At 45.2% G+C, this 23,035-nt stretch overlaps 1 protein-coding gene across 2 annotated transcripts in view; it reads right to left on the bottom strand.

Moving 5' to 3' along the window:
• MYO1E (myosin IE) overlaps nt 1–23,035 on the bottom strand; it is a 109,564-nt gene continuing 86,529 nt past the window's right edge. For both annotated transcript variants that reach the window (XM_081170521.1, XM_081170522.1), the window contains exons 18-28: nt 22,931–23,029; nt 19,773–19,917; nt 13,021–13,135; nt 12,074–12,243; nt 11,663–11,808; nt 8,847–8,993; nt 6,809–6,966; nt 6,598–6,693; nt 3,852–4,053; nt 2,034–2,203; nt 1–1,141 (exon numbers count right to left, since the gene is read on the bottom strand). In XM_081170521.1, coding sequence (XP_081026647.1) covers nt 1,065–1,141; nt 2,034–2,203; nt 3,852–4,053; nt 6,598–6,693; nt 6,809–6,966; nt 8,847–8,993; nt 11,663–11,808; nt 12,074–12,243; nt 13,021–13,135; nt 19,773–19,917; nt 22,931–23,029 — 1,525 coding nt within the window. In that variant the 3' untranslated portion in view covers nt 1–1,064. The remainder of the gene's footprint in view (nt 1,142–2,033; nt 2,204–3,851; nt 4,054–6,597; nt 6,694–6,808; nt 6,967–8,846; nt 8,994–11,662; nt 11,809–12,073; nt 12,244–13,020; nt 13,136–19,772; nt 19,918–22,930; nt 23,030–23,035) is intronic.

Below are 23,035 nucleotides of genomic sequence, written 5' to 3'. Positions count from 1 at the left end.
TGGTAGTTCCTATGTTTTTATTGATGATGGTTGAGAAGAGAATGGATAAATTAACATGCATTGGGTAAGCAACAGCTTTTGTGGCTGATGGGAAAGGCAGCTGGGCTTAATCAAGGTTTTGTAACACTGACTTTATCCTTAAAGAATAGTGCATAGGTAGAAATACCCGGCCCCAAAATGCTAACTGAGCTACCTTTATCATTAAGTACAGTGGGTTACTGCTGTGTACATTCATACAGGTTTGCCTGTTATTTGATTTTTTAAAATGTATATTTCGTAAGTTCTATTCATTAAATGCACAAAGCTTCCTTGGGAAGGTCCCGTCCCCACAACCCAAACAGATGCATCAATAATAAAAACCAACATGGGCCAGCCACATTAACAAGTCAACATAAACGCAAACCATTTACAGCATACAAGGCTGCCTTTCTTTGGTCGCATTGCCCTTGCAGAATCATTGTAGCTCCCAAGTAAACCTGGTCAAGCTTGCTGTGAGGCCTTTTAAAATACATGCTTGGGGGAAGAGAATGACAAGAGTCCAAGAAGAAATAGAATCCTACTATTCTAAGGCAGGTAGCAGCATAACTTATTACTGTGATCCTCCGCAAAGTCATCAACAGAGGAAATGTGCATAATAATGCCATTATTTTGTTACATAATTTAGAAGAAAGTCACCAGAGCAACTAAAGGCACTTGTAAAAAGTGTGTATGTAACTCTTCCAAAGTCCTCACAGAGCACCTTGCTATTTTCAGGCATTTTTTAAAAAAAGAATGGAATTTAAACACACTCTTCTTCCTTCATGAGAAAAAAACATTCAGTAAAATAAATAATTCCTTGGTTTGGTACCGTGGGCAGCTGACACATCGGCTTTGGCTTTTTGGAGAGTAAACATGGGGACTTCCCCCTCTTCCATCTTTTGCCTTTCAATTTCACTGATGGAGCGACTGCTGTCTATTATCGACGCTGCACAGAACTGTAGCTTTACAAGGAGACCACAGCAGCTGGAAAAGCACAACCGGCAGCACCTTTACGGTCGCAAGGGCCTCTTGAGGGGGCTGCAGGATTATACTTTGGTCACATAATTGTTTGGGAAGAGTCCTTTTTTCCCTCTTAACCTGCCTGTCCACCAGCCTGAGGGATCTGGAAAAGAAAGGGAGTGAGTTTAGAATCAAATCTGTGGGTTGTCCCAACGTACGCTTCTCCAAACTTGCTGCTGTGGAAATGTCTACGTCAGGAGTGACTTGGTTTAAAAGAAAACTAGGGGTGGGAGCAAAATGCTGCCATTAACCTTTGTGAGAATGAACTTATCAGATAAATAAAACTGGGAGATGGTAAAAGAGAGTGGCCATATTTGCACAAACTGCTAAGCCAGGTGTGGGGAACCTTTGACCCTCCAGGTGTTGCTAAACTACAACTCCCACCAGCTGCAGCAAGTATGGCCAATGGTTAGGGATAATGGGAGTTGTAGTTCAGCAACATCTGGAAGGCCAAAGGTTCCCCACCCTTGCACTGTGCATGTGAATGAGTCTTCCTGGTCTCTTTCCTTCTCCCACAGAGCCAAGGAAGAGTTTGAAAGCTTTAGATTTTAGTTAAACCATTTCCCATGTAGTCCAAATAGTATTGTCGTTTAATATTAACTGGCTGGATACTAGGTCTGCTTCAAACCATGGTTTATGAAGTTGCCTATAAAACAGCTCCACAACTAACCATGGTTAAGGTTAAATCACATTTCCCTGTTTGGATGGTTAACCAAACTGCTTAACTAGAAGCAGAGGCACAAAGCTTCCAGATGCTTCTCTGGTGGGGGGAGGGTCCTTTTAGAACAGGCATAGGCAAACTCGGCCCTCCAGATGTTTTGGGACTGCAACTCCCATCATCCCTAGCCAACAGGATCAGTGGTCAGGGATGGTGGGAGTTGTAGTCCCAAAACATCTGGAGGGCCGAGTTTGCCTATGCCTGTTCTAGAAGATGGAACATATTTTCAATATTCTCACCAGTGGTAATAGAAAATGTAAAAACAAAGAGGCCTTACCTTCTTTGATGATATCAATAACATCATTGGCATTAAAGCTGAGTTCATCTGTGTCCTGAGCATCGTAGGCATACAGCGCCCTGCACTGGGGTACCTGAGGCTTTGGTTTTGGTTGTGGCTTGGGTCTGCCCCCTGCAGGTGGCGGCCGGTTTGTAGTCTGCCTGCGAACGCTGCAGAGACGCACAGGAAAGTCATTAGGCTTGGCAGCCACAATTCATTGCCACACCTGGGCACTTAGAATAAGAGGCACCCAAGGGGTGAGGAAGGAGATTCTGGACCGGGCATAGGCAAACTTGGCCCTCCAGATGTTTTGGGACTACAACTCCCATCACCCCTAGGTAACAGGACAAGTGGCCAGGGATGATGGGAGTTGTAGTCCCAAAACATCTGGAGGGCTGAGTTTGCCTATGCCTGTTCTGGACTAAGAACTTTTGGTCTCATCTAATAGGACTCTTTGAACTCCACATCTTCTTATAAAAATATACAATCTACTAATTTATTAAATGTGAACCCATGAATTAAAGGTAGAATGAGTGGATTGCTATCAGAAAGCATGCAGTCATTCTGAATAAACAGCAGGTGGCACTGCTGGCCACTGTACAAAGTTAACCCCTCCACAGCATAAACTGCATCTCCTGCTGCTCTCCCAACAGATGGTTTCAAAACAGTACTTGTGCCGCCTTCCACATCTGTAAATCAGATAAGAGACACATTGATCATCTGAGCCAGGAAGAATGGCTGCAGGGACCTGCGCCACCTCAAATCACATTCATCTCCAACCTACTGTACACTGTACAGTTCTGTACACTGAAATTATTTCCCTGCAAATAGTTTTTTTAAAAAATCAAAGACAGAAAAATACACATGTACGAGAGAATGAGTCGTAGTTCCCTGACAGCACATGCTTTGCAGGGAAAAGAACCCATGTTCACTTTGGGGGGAAAAGGATGGCAGGGAACATTGCTAGGAAACCTGTGCATGTTAATATTTAGGAGTGAATCATAGCTCAGTGATAGGGAACATGCTATTCATGCAGAAGGTCCCTGGTTCAATCTCCCACATTCCCAGGTGTGGCTGGCAAAGACCCCTCTCTGAAACCATCAAGAGTCATTGCCAAGTAATAATGCTCAGTGCAGGCGCACCAGTGGTCTGACTCGTTATAAAGGCAGCTTCCCATGTTCCATTTTACAGCGAAATGAGATGAAGCTATCTACTCTAAGCCAGATTTCTCATACATCTTGAAACCTCTATATAAAGAGAGATTCTAGCCCTATGGATGTGTTATCTGTGTGTAAGGCACGGCCATCTAGAGACCCAGGGCAGGGGCCTGCATTTTAGCTTTGCCCTGGCATAGACTTTTTAAAGAAACACATGGTTTTCTAGTCATGGAGCCCCTACATGTGAAGAGGCACCTGTGTGCTGGCCTTCCTACATAGGCAACTAGACTCAACAAACAGTTGTTATTGTTAAAAAAACCCCTCAAGGATACCCTACATAGGAGTAATGCATGGATCAGGTTTCTGTTGCTGCCCAAACAGGTACAGAGAGCTGGGGAGCAGGCCTGACACGTGTGCTTCTCTGGATCATGACCGGCCTCTATCAAGGGCCCACCTGTCAAAAGATGCCTCTATGAAGCACTCTACAGAACACAGAATTGGCAGGATACCAGACTCTCCACTGCAGTTCATAGAAACTGCCAGGCACAGAAGACCTACTTCATGAACGCAGGAACAACCCTTCAGCCCATCAGCTGCCTGACTTTAGACAAGCAAGCTAGCCACTTAAATGTATTGGAAATGTATTGGACGGTGCACTTACCCGGCTGCCCCTTGGTCTGGGACCTTGAGGAAGTCCAAGCTGTCTGGCTGCTGGGAAATTCGATCTGATCCACCCAAGACCTGAGGCAATGGGGGCTGCGCCATACTGGTGTACAGGCTTCTCTGGCTGGCTCGCTGGCTCGCGAGGCCTTGAGGGTGGGGTGTGTGTTGTGGGATTTTTATCACCCCATTCTGATGAAGACCTAGAAATAGTTCAAGACGTGAGCCTGGGGGAGCCCACACCCTCCATTCACAGGGAACCCCCTCAGAATACCTTTCTAAGTCTGGATAACTTCTGTCCCAGTTACAACAAAGAGTCTTGTGGCACAAGACTTGTGGATTATGGCATATCTACTGATGTCTCTTTGTTAGTCTTTAAGGTGTCACAGGACTCTTTGTTGCTTTTGCTTCAAGAGACTAGCACAAGGGCTACCCATTTGAAAATTCTCCCAGTTAAATTCTGCCCAGTCTTCATAAAGCCACCAAAAGCAGGCCTTGCCCCTTTAAGCCAGCATAGAACCCTCTCACTCAACACCTTCCTTCCTGTGGTGGACAACCAGATGTTTTTGGGAAGCCAACTCCTGCTGCTGCTCCTCCCACTAACTGGTATTAAATGTCACGCTGCCGCCGCTTCTGAACATGGAAGCTTAACCAATATGGCCAATAACTGCTGACAGACCTCTTCCTCCATTACAATGCCTAATCCTCTTCTAAAGCCATGTAAGCCAGTGACCATCACACCACATTTTGCAGCCGCAGCAGGCAGCTCCTTTCGTTAACTATGTACGGTGCAAGCCTTTTGCATCTACTGCCAACTTCAGCAGATGGCCTTGAGTTCTAGCAATGTAAGAGAAAGGGAGAAAAAAATTCTCTTCAAGCACTGTTGTATAATCCTCTATCATGTTCTCCTCCCCCAGCTGTCTTTCAAAGCAACAGCAGCTCAGTCCCTAAATGTTTTAGCCCTTCTTCCTATGTAAGAAGAAAGTGGCTCCAAAGCAGAGCACAGCCTTGGCATGCAGAAGCACCCAGATTTAATCCCTGACGCAGCATCTCCAGGCACGAGGGGGAAAGGACTCTGGCCTGAAACTCTGGGAGCAGACGCTGCCAGTTAAGCGTCAACAAGAATGAGAAAGATAGATCAAGGATTCGACTCTTGATAAGGCAACTCACTGTATTCCAATCTCTTGGTAATTCTGGTTGCATTTTTAAAATCGCTTTTCCAGCTCTACCTTCCTTTAGCTTTGAAATTTTGCCTCTCTCAGCTTTCATGGCTAGTGTATAACACCCTCACCAAACATTCATAGGCGACGGCAGTTGCTTTGGAAAAGAAACACCAGTGTGGCAAACTTTGGGACTTCATTTGTTAAAAATATATATACCCTGCCTTTCCTTTAGAAATAAGAACAGAAATGGCTTGAGGAAGCTGATCATAAAAGAAGAAGTCAATACTACACCTGGTTCTCATTGCTACGTCTGAAAAACATACTGAAGAGGTATCAAACAGGGAAGATGAAAAAAGGCTGCAAATTGGTGGAGGTTTTTAAACATGAAAAAAAGCTGAATAAGTGGGAGACATACAAAAATGTGCAAAATTACGTGTGGCATGGAAAAAGTGGCTGGTCTCCCTCTTTCCTAACACTAGAATCCAACAGGGTTATCCAATCAAGCCGAATGCTGGGAGATTCAGGACATACAAAAGAAAGTCCTTATTCATATGGCACATAGTGAAACCATGGATACAGCACATTGTTAAATGATGGAATTTGCTACTACAAGACGCAGTTGATTAGGCAAATGCATGGAAGGCAAGGCTATCAATGGCTGCTAGACACAGTGGCTATATTCTGCCTCTACTGTCATGAGGCGATATGCCTCTGAATACGAGTTGCTTGGAACCACAAATGGAGAGGCTGCTCTTGCACTAGGCTCTTGCTTGTGGGCATCCCATAATGGGCATCTGGTTGGCCACTGTGAACACAGGATGCTGGACTAGACGGGCCACAGGCTTCATCCAGCAGGGGTCTTATGCCCTTATTTTATTTTTATTTTATTTTACAAAATCTATATACCACTGAATTGTAGTAAAACCTCTAAGCATGATACAACCAATATTAAAATTATCATTAAGAACAGTTAAAGATAATTACTTTAATTCTTTCTAAAGCAATCAAAAATGATTAAAATGCCTTAATATCTACATGTCTGGATAGACTTGCTTAAGCAAAGGTGTTTCACGCAGGCACCGAAAAGAGTGCGGCAAAGATGCCTGCGTGATGCTTATAGGCAGGGAGCTCCAAAGTATAGGAGCTGCCACATTAAAAGGGTCATTTCTCACAACTGTGGAAGAAGTATTAATCGGCATGAAGCAGTTGAGGGGGCACATGGGGGGGGGGGGTAAGGCGACCACTCAAGCAAATTAGTCCCACCTTGAACTTGGCCTGATTTGTTTTACACAAATACACACACACACACACCACATTAAGAAAAACAATACAGAAGTGTGACTGCTAAACCTCATTTCCAAAGGAGTCAATTTGCCACGTAAATTTGATGGGCCCAAACAGCTGCCAGGAAAAGGCAAGCTCTTCCTAAAATGTGAAGCTCTCCAGAAGAGGACAAAAGACAACCATCAAAGGTGCCCTCCCCACCCCCACCCCAGTCAAGGAGTTTGGAAGTCTTCCATGATTGGCCATGTCTGTTCCCTTAACCAGAGCATCATTTGCCAACATCTGCTCCAAAATACAAACCAGGGGGAGGCGGTGCGGCCCTCATGGGGTAGTGCTGGCCCTGTGTGGTCCTGTTGGAACAGCTCCTGCCTTGGGTTACATTCCTTCTGGTGGGGCCTGCAAGGCAAGTTGCAACACCTGTTCAGGCAGCTGCGCAGCAGGGGCCAGGTGGCCATGGTTGCTGACCCTCCTTCCCCTCCCTCCTTGCGACCTCAGGGGACTTCATACGTACGGGAGTTCTTTGGGAGTCCAGGCCCGATGCTGACCTGCAGCACTTTATTACTTGGCTTGAGAATGGCCACGTCTCCCTGGCCTTGGCTGAACTGCACCTGGCGGGACCCACCAGCCTTCCAGGGCCCCCAGTTCTCCTTTTTTAGCTTCACTTCAAGCCTGAAACAAAGTGAGCAGGAAAACTCAGTTACTTGCATGAGAAGGATACCACCCACATGCCCGAGAGCAGCCATTGCAGCCCATCAGCTTCAGCATCACAGCTTCAGTTGTAGCTCGAAATATTTGGGGGGCATCAGGTTGAGGAAAGCGGCTCTAGGGTCTGACACCACCGTTGTATAATTTGGGGGCACGGAAAACGAATTCCCACTCGACCCCAAAAGGTGGAGTCTGTTTCCCAAAGTTTGGTCTCATCTCTAAAGAGCAGAGTTGTTGACATTCTGAAAAATCTCTGCTGCTGTGGGAGGTGAAATTTAAAGTCAGGCTCCACTGAAATGAATGCCCACCGCACAATAATATGCCTCTCCCATCAGGGCTGCTATCATGTGGTTGCTGGGTGTTTCGGGCGGCAGACTTGCCCACCCTTGCATTATGCGTTTAATGACATGCACAAAAAGCAAACAAGCTGATACACAGAGAGCGAGCCCTGAGCTACAAAAACGCTATTCGTAGCCCCCTGCCTCAGCCAGGAAATGACACCAGCAAAATGCACTCACTATCCTTTTTTCTTGCTTTTTTTTGGAGACTCCTACACAAGCTGGGAAATGACTTGCCTAAAAAAACAAACATTCTGGGATGGTGGGCTTTGCGTCAGAATTTATTTTTCCTCCTTACGGAGCATTTATTTCTCCCTCTTCCTTCTTACAGAGCAGAGCGGGTTCCCTCTCCTCCTCATCACCACAAAGGAAAATAAATGGGGTTGCCATTTTCTTGCAAGCCCAGCTGTGGAAAAAGCTATCCCTTCTCATGCTTCTGGAAAAGGCCTGGGGCTGGACTGGGATGAAACCGTGGGGAGAGGGGCGATTCCTGCAACCAGAAGGACCTGGCTGTGGTCTCTCCTTCCCACAGAACTGAGGACTTCAGTAGCCTGGAGGGAAGGGGCCTACCTTGGAAAAACGAGCCCTGGAAAGAGACGCCACCCCAAGGGCACTGCCCAGGTGAGAAACGGGTTGGCCCTCCTTCTCCCAGGCTCAAGCAGGGCCTCAACCTCATTCAGAAACCAGAAATCACAACTGAAAGCCATACTCTGGTGCTTCCTACCAAATGGAAGTGAGCTCACTACACCCCACCTCCCTCAACAGACTGCTCAGCCTGGTGAAAGGGCTGGGCTGTATGACTGGGCCCAAAGGCCAGCTGGGGAGGTCATTTCAGGCATGCCGTAAGGAAACTGCTGACACCCTCCTCACACTGATGTTCATCTTTACTGCAGGGTTCGTCTCTTTCTCGGGATGCGGGTGGCACTGTGGGTTAAACCACAGAGCCTAGGACTTGCCAATCAGAAGGTCGGCAGTTTGAATCCCCGTGACAGGGTGAGCTCCTGTTGCTCGGTCCCTGCTCCTGCCAACCTAGCAGTTCAAAAGCACATCAAAGTGCAAGTAGATAAATAGGTACCGCTCCGGCGGGAAGGTAAATGGCGTTCCGTGTGCTGCTCTGGTTCGCCAGAAGCGGTTTAGTCATGCTGGCCACATGACCCGGAAAAACTGTCTGCGGACAAACGTCGGCTCCCTTGGCCAGTAAAGCGAGATGAGCGCTGCAACCCCAGAGTCGTTCGCAACTGGACTTAACTGTCAGGGGTCCTTTACCTTTTTACATTATGTATATTTGTATTTTTATATTGTAAACCCCCCTGTGATCCTCAGATGAAAGGTGGTATATAAATTTAATAAATAAATGATAACAACCATGTGCTCTGTGATTATCACGAGTTGTCTCAGGGCCATACTTCCAACTGCCTTTGCTGACGCCCCTAAAGGCACAGCTGTGGCCACTCGTGTGATTCAGCCTGACAGGAGCAAAGTGCTGCTGTTAAGCCTGTCACTCACGTATTGCTAAACTTGAGAGGTAGCCTCCTTTGTGTCTTCTCCTCGTAGCGCTTCGACAAAAGGCTGAGAAACTCTGTCTTGAAGACTGACTCAAGGAGACTGTCATATTCTTGCTCATGAATGACGAAGAGGTCATCTTGCATCATGCTGCAGAAATAAAAGCCAGGGTCACAAGAAATTCAAAACTGGCCTCTCCTCTAACCCCCTTTCGGACAGAAATGAGCTGACAGTGTCCTCTGCTGGAGAAGTAGAAGCAGCTCACTCTCCTAGAGGAAAAGAGGTTGCCTGCTCTGTATCTTGGTTGAATGGGAGAAGCATACAAGCTGTTCTGAAGGTGAATGAATGAATTACATTCCGCCTGCTGTTCAGCTCATTCTATCAGACACAGGCGCCTGATCAGTCTAAATGGGAATCAGCAGTTAGCCAGAAGGATATGAATATATTTGTATTTCAAGAACAGGAAGTAGTGGTTTCCGGCCACGCCTACGAGTCCGTGGCGGTTGTTCTTCATAGCCCTCTGGGGGTTGCGAAGAAATTCAGGCAAGGGACAGAGATGAGGCCGAAATCCTCCTGATGTTCCTCAGTGGGGCCTGGGGAGTTCACTGCATCCCGCAATGTCGCGCCATCCCATGTCTGCCAACTTGAAAGGCAGAAGGGGAGCGATCTGGGAGTGTGCCCCTGCCATGGACGAGCCTCTGTTACTGGCATGATTTGTGGAAGGTTTCTCCTCAATCTGGGTAATTGGCATCAATCAAGAGGGGCTCTTGAAGCATCATATGCTAATGGGCTGCAATCAATCAGCTGCCCAAAAACCGGGACTGGTTTTCTGAAGGTATTTGAATGATTTTCTGAAGTTTGAGAATCTTTACAAAGACTGAAAGGAAAGGGGGAGGACAAGGAGCTTTGTGCTTTCTTATGGTTTTGTAATGGTCTTTCTTTCTCTTGTTCTCCCCTACAATAAAGAGACATATGTACAGTCGTACCTTGGTTTTTGAACAGCTTAGTTCTCGAATGTTTTGGCTCCCGAATGCCGCAAACCCAGAAGTGACTGTTCCGGTTTGTGAACTATTTTTGGAAGCCGAAAGTCCAGTGAGGCTTCTGCGTCTTCTGATTGGCTGCAGGAGCTTCCTTCAGCCAATCAGAAACCATGCTTTGGTTTCCAAATGTTTTGGAAGTCAAACGGACTTCCAGAACGGATTCTGTCCAACTTACAAGGTACGACTGTAGTTGCTACTTTGTTTAATACTCCGAAAAGGGGGGGGGGGCTTTTGATTTATGCTCTACAAGGAATTTAACAAGGTTTTGCTATGTGCCCCCTTGACCGAGGCTGAATGGATTTTATTTATGAATACCACTGGATGGGGGTGTTGTTGGAGGAATGGCCCACAGCTGGAGAGTTGTTGAAGTGAGAATGAATCTTAGAAAAGATTTTGCTGTGTATCCTGTGCCGAGAAAGAACTCCAGAGGGGAACCTAATGGTGCATATCTGGAAAGTTCACTCTGTGAGATTTTTTTATGGCTGTGGTTCGCAAGTCAGCTTGATAACAGTGAGATGGAAACATTGCAAAGAACTGAACAACGAGAAAAAGAACTGAACTCTTCCAACACTCCAGGTCAGGAACAAAAATGTACATAAAGAGCTACACACGTGAAATGGATTGTATATTTACAAGATGAAACTGAGGTGCTGTTTTGTAAGGTGAAAAAGCGGACAGCTGGAAGAATGGTTTAATGGCAAGTGAAGGGTGTCAACTGGATATAAATAAGAAATGAAGCAGCTATGGGGGGAAATCTTGGACATATGATTGCAACAAGAGCAGGAAATCTGATTTTAAGAAACTGTATTAAAGTAATTTGGTTTGATTTGTAATAATTTGGGAATATTTTTTTTAAAGGAAGTAGTACTGTGATAGTTACAGGGATCAGTGTTAGAACAATCGAATTTTTAAAATGGGGAGCAGCATGTTTGCTGCCTCTGCCAACTTCCATCAGCCCCAGCCAGTCAGGGGAGGGGAGACTGTGGGAGCCCCTCCAAATACTGTTGGGCTCCCAACACCCAGCAGTCAACATGGCCAGTGGTCAGAGAGGATGGGAGCTGTAATCCGGCAAGATCTGGAGAGACTGAGGTTCCTCAACGGTGACTGAGTGGTTTGTTTCTTGGCTAGATTCTGGACAAGGAGGTTGGATAAGGGAGACTTCGGTCTGATCCTGCAAGGCACTTCTCAAATTGTTGAGCAAGAGCCAGCACTCAGGATCACTTAATGCAGATTAGTTATTAGATGATGGTCAAAAGAGATCTCTCTCTAGTTCAGCATCCCGTTTCCCACAACAGACAACCAGGGAAGTCCACAAAAGGAAGCCCACAACCTGGGCAGGAAGGTAAACTGCCATCTCCAGAATTTAGTATTCAGTGGTATACTGCTGAGCTATTATTGCTAATATCAGTGGGAAGGACCTCCTTGCTAAATCAGACCAGATCCAGTCCCAGGATCCAGCTTCCTTCCATACTGGCCAAGCAGATACCTCCAGGAAATGGGCAAATTTAATACATGTCATGAAGCAGAACAGGAGGAACCTGTGGCCCTCCTCAAGGCATTGCTGGACTGCAATAGCCATCACCTCTGACCATTGGCCATGCTGGCTGGGCCTGATAGGAGCTGGAAGCCAGCAACACCTGGGGGGCCCCACAGGCCCTGCTCTGGGACTTTAAAGCTTGCTACTGCCCACTGACCTTGCCTCCCACCCAACTTAGCTCCCCTCCCCTCTCCCTTTCCCCCTGGCCTATTCCTGTGAGAAAAAGAGGAGGTGGGACTGACCTTAGCGAAACTGAGAGAATCCTTTCCACCTCGATCCGTCGCTTGAGCACCTCTTTCACCAGGCCTTTCTCTGGGCCTTGCTTCACCTTTTCACGCCCAACCAGGTACACACACTTTGGGGAGAGGATGAGGTCTCGCTTGATGCCCTGGAAATAAGAGCAGATCTGTGTTTATGCCCCTACGATTTAAATAGAATTTTTTAAGATGAGGAATAAGGATTGATTTAGCTTTAGGCCTCAAGTTCCATTATCTGGAAATAAATAAGGAGACACCTGGGTGAGATGGAACTTGCTTCCAGCGGACAGCCCAATATATTCTGATGCCCACAGGGAAAAATGTAAGATGGCGCAGAGACCCGGCCAGCCCAGGCAGAATTCACTGTGTAGTTCTTCTGCCCCGACCCATTCCTACCTTAAACCTCCTGTCGTATTTGGTGACAGTGTCAGCAAAATCGATCTTTTCCCGCTTTCCCACAAATTGCCGCAGCTCTGGGCGGTCCTCCATGCCTATGTAGTCACCCACAAAGTTCCTATTGATGCTGTTTTTCCGTCTCTCCTTCTTGTTCAGCAGCAGGTCAGAGGCTTTAAAATGGGGAGAGAGGAAGAAGTGTTACTTTGCAGCCCCAGTTATAAAGATGAGTTTCACAGTTCTGAGAAACAAGGAGATGCCATTCCATTTACATTTTTCTAGGGGGGGGGGTCAGAAGGGAAGTGCATAACATAAAATTACAGTGATTACTGATTTTCTACTCCTTACCCTCAGAGAACCTCATGTTTACTATGGGAAATAAGCTATGTCCTACAGGTTCTGATTGTGGAAACAGAGCTGTTAAAGGAACAATACCCCTGTTTTCCACAATGCCAATCTTAAACCAATGCACAGGCTGAGACCCTGCACCTACCTAACCTGGGAGTAGGCTCCATTAAACACAAAGAGCCTTACATCTTAAGTAGACACATATACCATTATTCTGGAAAGTTAACAATGCAGCGAATTCCTACTGAGCGCCTGGATATCAGTTCCTGCACAGCAGCTGACATGCCTAAGCCACTTTGCAGAGTTTTCACAATCTGCATTTGCCATTTGGGGAGGCGATTGGGTAACACACACATACACCCTTATTTTGTAGTACTACTTGCAGAAAATAACTCCTAGGGAGCAGGAAGCAAGGAATGTGCACAAAATGGGGGGCAGAAACAGAATCACTTCAGGACTCCAGGAATTCCTACTGCCTAGTGTCCAGACAACTCACTTGTCAATCACAGTGCTGACTTCACCCACTAGCTAAAAATACTGACAGGCGGGAGCAGTCAGGGGCAAAGTCCTGAGTTACTGCATTATTAGCAACTGAGACATACCTTCTTCTCTCATCTGTACATATTTCTTCCTGGCCACGTATTTCCGCCACGCCTTCTGGATGGCCCGGGCATAGCCATCGTACTTCCGCTCCCGCATCTCTTCCAGCAAAAACAGCTGCAATAAAAAGAAAACCCATCAGCTCAGCAAGTGAGAGAGGAGAGGAAAGGATGAGAAGCAGAAGCCAAACAGGCAACAAATTGCTTACTTACTTTGCCAAACCTTTGTAAGGCATTCCAAGTATAGGCCGTCATAAAACATCCATATGTAAATTTTAAAATATATACAAATAAACAGCATGTAAAATATATATTGACAAGGGTTTTCATTGGGATTTCTTCCCGCTAAATAGTGACATTCATCACTCTAAGAGATACTATTGACAAAAACTCAGCCTCCCTTGCAATTACTTCCGGGTTAATGTCAGACAGATAGCTTCTGATATTTTTATTGTGTCGTGATGTTAAGAGTACCAAAAAAAGGGGATATAGCATGAGTTTGCATAGCTGGTTGTACAATGGACAGTAGAAAAGAATACCTAAGTTCTACAGTATCTGGCACATTCAAAAAACAACTGCAATGTTTATCATTTGTGGGGAAGTTTAAATATCTGCCCTGACATTGGCAAAAGCTGAGGGGGAAATGTTCAGTCGGGATAACATAAAGGCCCTGTGTTGGACTGGAATTATTAATTTTGACATATAAGTGACCCTGTTATCTGTATTTAAACCATAGAACCTAGGGGAGCAAATTTTATTTACAACTGACTCAATATTTTGTTTTTCAATGTCCCTTAATTTGGTTGGAATATTGTGATAAATATATTGCTCACTTGAATTTTATAAGAGTTCAAATATCTAGTTTCAACACAGTGGAACCTTGGTTCTTAAACTTAATCCATTCCAGGAGTCCGTTTGACTCCCGAAACTGTTTGGAAACCAAGGTGCAGCTTCTCATTGGCTGCAGGAGCTTCCTGCACTCAACTGGAAGCCACGTCGGATGTTTGGCTTCCGAAAAACGTTCACAAACCTGAACACTTACTTCTGGGTTTCTGGCGTTTGGGAGCCAAGCCGTCCGGAAACCCAAGGTACCACTGTACCAATAGATCTGATTTTGCTATGTAAGAGTTGGAACCAACTGGATTCCTAAGAGTCCTTAAGTAAGTCAGAAAGCAGACTCGAAGGTTGGCAAGGAAAATGGCAACGCAACCAGTATTTTATAGTGCTGGACCACGCCCAACCGCCCAATATTCCATCGTGTGTATGCACACATCGTCTCATACTTGATTGAATTTGGGAGCCCCAGGATACATCTCAAGAAACTTGAGTGTATCTTATCTAAATCACTATTATAGGCTTGTATCCAGATTGGGATCCCAAAAAGCAGCTGGGATGACACTTTAGCTTGATAAATCTGAATAGCAACTGATATAAATTGGTTACCTTTCTCAAAAGAAAACTGAGCTACTGCTGAGGAGGTACACTTTGCTTGTTTTATAGCATTTGTGTGATGGTTTGACCAACCATCTGGAATAAAATTCTGAGATATCTGTTCATCTTTACTAGCTGGATTCCTTGTCCTCTTATTTCCCATTTCTCTAATTTTCCCAGAATTGTTCTCTTCTCATATTTTATTGAAAATTTATTGGTTTCACAATAGGGAATCAGGGAGAGTAAAAGACGTTCCAGACCTACCCTCGTCAGTGATAACAAGACTGCATCATCCACATACAGTAGCAGTGGAACTGGGTTTTGATTGATTTGGGGAGCATGTCATTCTATTTTTTTAATGTGCTCTGATCAAAAATAAATTAAAAAGAAAAGGGGCAAGAATACACCCATGTTTTACACCTTTCATATTAGGGATGTTGGAAGAGAGGGGACCTTTGGCATTGAGTTTGATTTGGCAGATGCTAAAAGCATAAAAATTCTGTATTAGGAACAGCAAGCGTTAATCAACTCCTAACTCTACAAGCTTCATCCACAATATCACACAATCAACTGAATCAAAGGCACCACGAAAATCTATGAAGGCTGCATAAATCTTGGAATGAGTTTGAAGTCTATATTTTTCAACCATTGTGAGACAATGGTCTAAGATAGAGTAGCCTTTGGAAAAACCTATTTGTTCTTTCCCTGGCAAGTTTAGATTTTTCATCCTGGTAACTAATCTAAGTAAAAGGTCTTGCGCGTCAACATCCCACACTCCCTCCTTTGATGAATAAAACACGTGGACACCAGTATTTTCGGTTAATGGGCGAAAAAAGGCCACAACTTTATTGGTTACAGAATGTGAGTGGTATTGGCTTTAGGCATTGGACCCGAAATGACTATACCTGACTCCTGACCACCATGCAGTAAGTCTTACAAGGGTTAACCACCTGTAGGGGGTTCTAGTTTGGTATGGTTATCTTTGAAATTTGGCGCCATTTTCTTTTAAGTTGAAGACATTCATCGTTGAACCAGGGACAAGTTCTGTTTTTAAGTACCCCGACTTTTGGTGGAGTGTTAAGCTCTTCAAATGTTTTGAAGACTTCACTATATACTTCCAGAATGTCACTATGAGAATTGATATTCTTTAGAGAGAACCTGGTTTCTAAAATCAGCTGTGAGTTTTTGCCCCACTACTACACTCATTTCCTGGGACCATTTTAGTTGGGCCATTTGCTTGTATTGACAAAACTTTGTGTTGTTACGATTAGTTATTTCTAAATCAAAGTTTAAATTTATAGACATCAACAATGGTTGGTGATCGCTTTCTGTGCGCGTCCCAATTCTAAAGTCCACTATCAGATTTACAGTGTCACAAGAGACACTATAATCAGTGACACTACATTGGAGGGGAAGTATGTAAATTCCCCATTTCTATCCCCATCTATTGAGCCATTCACAATTAGTAAATTAAAATTATTACACAGCTTGAGCAAGCATATACGTTCCCTGTTTATAACCTTGTCTCTAGAGAATCATTTTCACTGAATGTGCGATATCATCGGTGGTATTCCAATTTAAAGCGCTACTTAATTGTTCATTGTCAATTCCCAACCTAGCATTAAAATCGCCCGCTATTGTTAATGAGGCATTTGGGTATTGCAAACGCCTCATTCACAAATTGCATACTGAAGTTGACTTTCAGTGGGTGCCACCCACTTGGATCAACAGACAGAACCTCCAAAAATATGTGGTAAAAGGTAAAGGGACCCCTGACCATTAGGTCTAGTCGTGGCCGACTCTGGGGTTGCGGTGCTCATCTCGCTTTATTGGCCGAGGGAGCCGGCATACAGCTTCTGGGTCATGTGGCCAGCATGACTAAGCCGCTTCTGGCGAACCAGAGCAGCGCACAGAAACGCCGTTTACCTTCCCGCCGGAGCAGTACCTATTTATCTACTTGCACTTGGACGTGCTTTCGAACTGCTAGGTTGGCAGGAGCAGGGACCGAGCAACGGGAGCTCACCCCGTCGTGGGGATTCGAACCGCCAACCTTCTGATTGGCAAGTCCTAGGCTCTGTGGTTTAACCCACAGCGCCACCCGTGTCCCATGTGGAGTGTGCCACAAATATGCCACTGGCACAAACAGGTCAGTGTGCGTCAGTTTCCCCTGCTTTAAAGGTAGAAATTCCAGCACTGCAAGAAAAGCCCAGGTGTGGGAAATGTGAAATGATTCAGGAAGTCCCGCAGACAGACAATGCAGAGATTCACCTTCAAGACATGTATGTTTCCAATCAACCAGCAGCGGATGAAAGGAGGATATTTTTGGAAACAAGGAGCAGTTCATCTTAAAGTCAAAAGGGGACCTGGCCTATCTCACAAATTTCACATCTGCTTTCAGGCAGGCGACGGGAGATAGACAGCAGCGCATGATGGCTGCCGACAAGGGATTTAGCAGCATCTGCTTGACGTTCTGATTGCTGTAGTCTTGGCACAGAGTTCCTGCACACAGTGTGATGCTCACAGAGAGGAAAGCAATGCAGAGATACAGTGCTGACATCTTTCAGGGTGCCCTGGACAGAGCTGAGTCCTGCAACCCTTCATAAATGCACTCCTAACCCTGTACACTCCTCAGCTCCCTGGGTTGTTGCCAAGAGCCTCTGGCTTCCAAGGTGTGCGGCACGATCCTCCAGTCTGGCCAGATTTTTTGCTGGGGTGGGAGCGATTTATGAAACTGGTTCATGCCAAGTCAGACTTCTGGCCCATCTATCCTGCTCTGGTGAGCAGGCAACTCTCCAGAGCCTCAGGCAGAGAACAGGACTTTCTCATCACCTGGAACCTGACTCTCTTGAAGTGGAGGTTCCTGAGGTTGAACACAACCTGCACAGAGGTGACAGCCTCCCTAGTCCTGAATACCCCTGTCTAGCTTGCAATATTCCACCAGGGTTCAATCCTGCCACTCCAGGACTGCAGAAGCTCAGCAGAGCAGGAAGGGACAACCCCAGCATCCACATGCATAGATAATTTTATTTGTATGCTGCCTTTCCATAGTTCAAGCCATTCTCAAGGTGGCTTACTTAACAACATGAAAAAATACGTAACTACAAGGTAAAAAAGGTACAATAAATAAAACATTTTAAAATGTACAACCAAACCGAACCATTTCCACATAAATCACAAGGAGATCTATAATAAATATACAAAAAGCCAACAACAGCAACCATCCCAACAAAAACACTCTGTTCAGCAGCCTCAGCCTTTGTAGCTGGAGTCAGTCAGGCCCAACTCTCCCAAGGCAGGTGGGAAAAGGCCTGCAAGGTAAGGAAGCAGATCTTCCAGGATTGACATCCCCGAGTCTGTGACTATCCATTCTTTCTGCTTACATGACAACATAGCTGACAAAGCAAAGGATGGTGGCCACAACTCCACCAAGTTATTCTGGTGTCTGGAGTGAGATGGTGCCCATTGCCTTCCCACTAATTAGCATAATCCACTGGGATGTTTTCCTCCACAAGCTCCATGGAAGTGAACAGGAGTTGTGGAACAGCTTGCGTAGAGGAACTCCCCTGTGTCATTTGCACCCTCTGGGTCTGATCCTTCTGCCTCCACAAACAGCAGCCTTCACCAGCCTGGAGCCCTTCAGATATTTTGGACTACAACTCTCGTCTGCTGTGATGGTAGCAAAGTCTGTTCTCGAGTTTCTACATGTGTCCTCACACATATGAAAACAGCTTACAGTTTTCAGCATGCTGTGGCCAACCTTTCTCTCCTGAAATAATTAGCATGCCTCTCTGCCTTTTTTTTTTTAAATGGAAAAGGGAGCTGGCAGAACAAGCTGCTCATAGCAACTTTACTTGCATGGCTGACTCCCAGAAAGCTGTACTAATTGCAGCACATCTATCAAAGCAGAGCAACCCATCAGATGTAATTAAAGTTTGCATCAGACACACTTCCTGTGCCCAGAAAGAAAAACCAGCATCCCTCTTAAAAAACAACAACACCTTAATGACTTGCAAGAGATTTTCAACAAAAACATATTAGAGAAGTTTTATAAAGAATGATCTTCTATTTCCTTCACTGTTCCTTCTTAAAAACACTTTATCTTGGTGCACCCAAGAGAGAGATGCAATTAGTACTACAGAAGGCCTAGGTCTGATCCATACTTAACCCAGTTGCCTTTAAACCCTGGTGGCAAACTGGGAACCACCTCCAGAAAATATGCCCTCTCTCACTCAAGAAGAAGGCCTACACTGCTGAGGCAGGTAGCTGCAGTTCACAGGGGAGCAGAAGTCCAGTCCTCTCAACACACACCCAAGAGGAAGCAAGATCACAGCAGCAGTGGGATCCACCACCAGTCTATGCGCGTTCAGGTGAATGACTGCATGGTGTCTATATGCACCCAACTGTCTCAGCAGTGGGCTCTCCACTTCTGATTGGAAACTGTACATTCCTTCCAGGCTTCCTAACTGTGTGGAGAGAGCCCCACAGGGGCAGTTTACTCACCCCAGTTACGTTGCAAGAACATGGCTCATGAGACATCTACACTTGACCTGAATCAGATATTTCAATGGATGTCTACACCACCAATTTAAACTGGTTTAATTAACAGTCATTACCTATTGCCAGGGAACTCTATCAAATCTAGCTCTATAGGGTTGGGGTGAATCATCCCCATCACTGAACTACAATTCTTAGGATTCTTTAGGGCAGGGCAGAGGAAACTGCAAGGGCCCTCCAGATATAATAGAACTGCAACTCCCTTCATCCTTGACACTGGCTATGTTGGCAGGGGCTGATGGGAGTTGGAGTCCCAACAACATCTAGGAAAGGCTGCCTGGGTTACCAGGTGATGCACTGTACACTTACTCCCTCCCACCCACCAAAGCACACACATACCACACACAAGCAGACATGCTGATCCCCTGCCCACCATTTTTTAGCCGACCTGCGCAGATCATCAGAAGAGTGAGACATTTCTCTCCTCATTGTGACACTAGCCTGGGAGAAGAGGTTTAAACCTCTCAGCCTAGTCCGGTGCCACAGTAGAAAGAAACACCACCTGCTTTCCTCTCTTCTGGTGAATCCTCTTCTGGAGAGCAGGTAACCTCCCCCCAGCACTGCTGTGTCACAAAATGGAAAACAAAGGAGAAGAGGATGGCTTGATAAAGACTTGCAATCTGGGAACAAGTGCAAATTCTATCCATTTGGTCTACACAACACACTGCAGAACTGACAAGTGACCTCCCCTTTCCCCCTCCCCAATTCTACAGTTCAGTTCTAGCAGGCTGTCTCATTCTTTGGAGTCAAGACTTTGCCCTTCTACTCACAGACTCTGGTGCCTTGATGAAGATTTTTGTTCTCCCAAGCTGATATTGGTCAGGATCCACATTGACAGAATGGAGGAGGTGGAGAACCCCCTGTTTTTCGTCCCCTTTCCAGGAAGGCCAGGTTGCTTTGGTCAGGATGGCGTACCTGCAGAAAAGCATAATCACCATCATCATAATTAACACCCTATCTGGCTGGGTTGCCCCATGGTTAAAAATAAAAGACAAACACAAATAAAATACCTCAAGGTCCACCTCTTCCTATACAAACTGACCCAGACCCTGAAATCATCACCTGAGATCCTTCTTCATGTGCCTCATCCACAAGAGGCCGGGGGGGGGGGGCGGCGGCAACACGAGGACGGGTCTTTTCTGTGGTGGCTCCCTGCTTCTGGAATGTGCTCTCCAGAAAGGCTTGCCTGGCGCCTTTGTTACATATCTTTAGGTGCCAGGAAAAACATCCCGCTTCTCCCAGGCCTTTGGCTTATTAAACCATCTATGGGCTTTTAAACTGTTGGGGGCAGTTATTGTTTTTGTTTGTTACTATGTTATGTATTTTTTTTGTTTTTATATTGTAAACTGTTCTGTGAACTTCAGATAAAGGGTAGTATTTAAATTTTAACCATCATCATCATCAGATGATGATGATGATGAGATTCTGCCATTCCACTCAGTGATAGATTTCATCTATGGGCAATTCCAGGACAAATTAAAAATCAGTTGTTGGGATACACCAATTGAAATTCCTGCTGTAATATAAGCACCATCCAAAGCCACCCACACTTCAGTTTGTCCAAGAATGGATTAATGCAGTTCAAGGAATAGAAGAGTATTATTGTTATTCCAAAATCCACACTTGAGACTGACAAAAATGTCATAAAAGTGAGGTAAGTTTTCAAGTTCTCCAGAACTGTTCATTAGGCAAGATTTTACACAAAGGGGGGAGGGAGTTGTCAGGAGGGGGGGTCAGGGGAGGAAAAACAAAAAGCAAAGAAGTACAGAACTTGGAAATTCCAAGATGGAGGTCAGCCTCTCCCTCCCAGGTGCTACAGAAATGTTCTACACCAAGGATTCTGGGATAATGAAGCTATTGAAGCATGAGAAATTAAAATCTGGCCTCTAACTCAGAACTATCCCACTGGAGTCAAGAGTTGGAACAGGCCCCAAAACCATGGAGAACTGTAATTGATCAGAGACAACATTGGACTGACTTGGTATAAGGTATTTTCTTACATTTTCTAGCTTTTTAAATTTCTTCCCAAGGCATCATATCTAGCTGAAGAAAGATAATACACAAAAGTCAACTTAGAGTTTGGATAATCACAGCTGTGTAGTCTAACATATTTTCTGTCTTGTACCCTAACCATTCCACCAGTATGATCAAGGCTGTTTACCTGGGGATTCCCTTATTGTATCCTAAGCCTTGTGGTGCATGTCAGGCAAAGAGAGAGAGAGAGGAGAGAGAAGCCCAAGGTCACCGGGGAGCTTCACTGCTGGACTAAGATTTGTGTTCCCCCGACCTCTCCGCTACACCACCACAAGGCTCAGTTACAACAGGAAAACAACCTTGGAAATCATAATTAATATGTGAGCAAAGACAGGAGGGTCATGGAACCATCAAAACAAAACAAGGGCTGACCAAACAGTTTAGACAGCAAGATGTTGTCATTCAGTTGTCTCTCTGGCAGAGCACAAAGAGCATTGCCCGCTGCCTCAGGGGAGCCAATCTTGCAGTTCTGGTGTGGGATCCTTTTCCCACTTCCTCTCTCCCTCCCTAACAACTGCCTGACGCTTCTTTATTAAACCGCATCAGCTTCCATCCTCCCTTAGACATAGCAGAAATGTGGGGCATTTCCAGCTTGAAAGAATTTGCAGCACACACAAAATCAAAACAGAAGCAAAAGCAAGCCATTGTTACGAGAAAGCAGAGCAAGGGAGGAAGGAAGGAAGGAAGAAGAGCCCAGGAGGAGTTTTAGCAGCTAGGGCTGCAATGCCTGGACGACTTTAAAACACTTTGATAAAGGGTGCTCCTGGTTATAATTTATTTCTTTATAGTGATAAGAACTACAGATGGCAGAGGGACATCTTAGAAGGTGAAGGGGTGTGTGTGTGTGTGTGTGTGAGAGAGAGAGAGAGAGAGAGAGAGAGAGAGAGAGAGAGAGAGAAGGAGAATGCTCCGTGTATGATCTAGGATGTATGTTTGTATAATCTAAAATCAAAAGAAAGTATGCTTTATTTTCTTTAGAACAATTTCCCTAAAGTGTGAATTTAAATTACACATTTACATATATTTATTTAAATATGTATAAACCACACTTTCATATAACACACTGCAAAGTGACACACAACTCAAAAACGCAATGCAGGAGGTCCCTGAACAATCAACTGATTAACTAATATAAACTTAAATGATTAATCAACTAAGATTCCTTTCATCAGGCAGCAGCTGTCATTTTTGATACTCCATCACAGCGAAAACTGTACAGAGAGTAAAGGTGGAGAAGACAAAGCTGTTGTTCCTTAAAGCAGTATGGCTCGTTTGAAAAAATGACATACCTTATTCCAGCCTTACCCAACCTGGGGTCCTCCAGACGTTTTAGACTACAGCTCCCATGAGTTTTATCTAGTGGGCACCAGGTTGGGGAAGGCTTCCTTATTCCACCATAACACAAAATACAGTAGCAAGTTTCAAGCATGGTCAGTTTGAACGAGGCACTGGGTGGGAGAGGACAAACACAGAAGGAAGACATTGACTGGGAAGTGTCACCAACAAAGCAGTTGCCAGGGCAGCTTTTGCAACTCTCTATTTATAAGGTGGTGTATTTTTAAGTATTTGTGCCATGTTAGTAATAATAATACTTTTTAAAAGGCAGGCAGCCTTGATACACAAGGGCAGGAGTAAGACGGGGGATCTGGTGCAAGAGCATTTCAGCTGCTCCTCAAATCTTAGGTCTGCCCTCACTTTAAGAGAAACGTTATTTTTAGATTTGTTGACAAGCAAACAAGAGCCCAAATTTAACACACCTGGGCTTCTTTAGGCTCCTATCTACTCTATGCAGTAATGGAGAGGAAAACCTGGGAATGGTTTTTGTGGAATGTGATCTTCCCTCCTATTTCAAAATCTCCTGAAGAGAAGAAAGCAACACAGAGGAATATCGTACCTCTGTAAGAATTTCTGGAACACTCGCCTATAGGCATAACCCGCTCGCCGCACTCGGATGTTTTCTTTGAGCCCAAGATATTCCACTTGGTGCTTTACCCTGCAG

This window comes from Podarcis bocagei, assembly GCF_964188305.1.
Source record: "Podarcis bocagei genome assembly, chromosome: 14".
In the NCBI taxonomy this organism is placed as follows: domain Eukaryota; kingdom Metazoa; phylum Chordata; class Lepidosauria; order Squamata; family Lacertidae; genus Podarcis; species Podarcis bocagei.
Note: the sequence above shows the minus strand (reverse complement) of the source record. Positions and strands in the feature narration are given on the sequence as shown.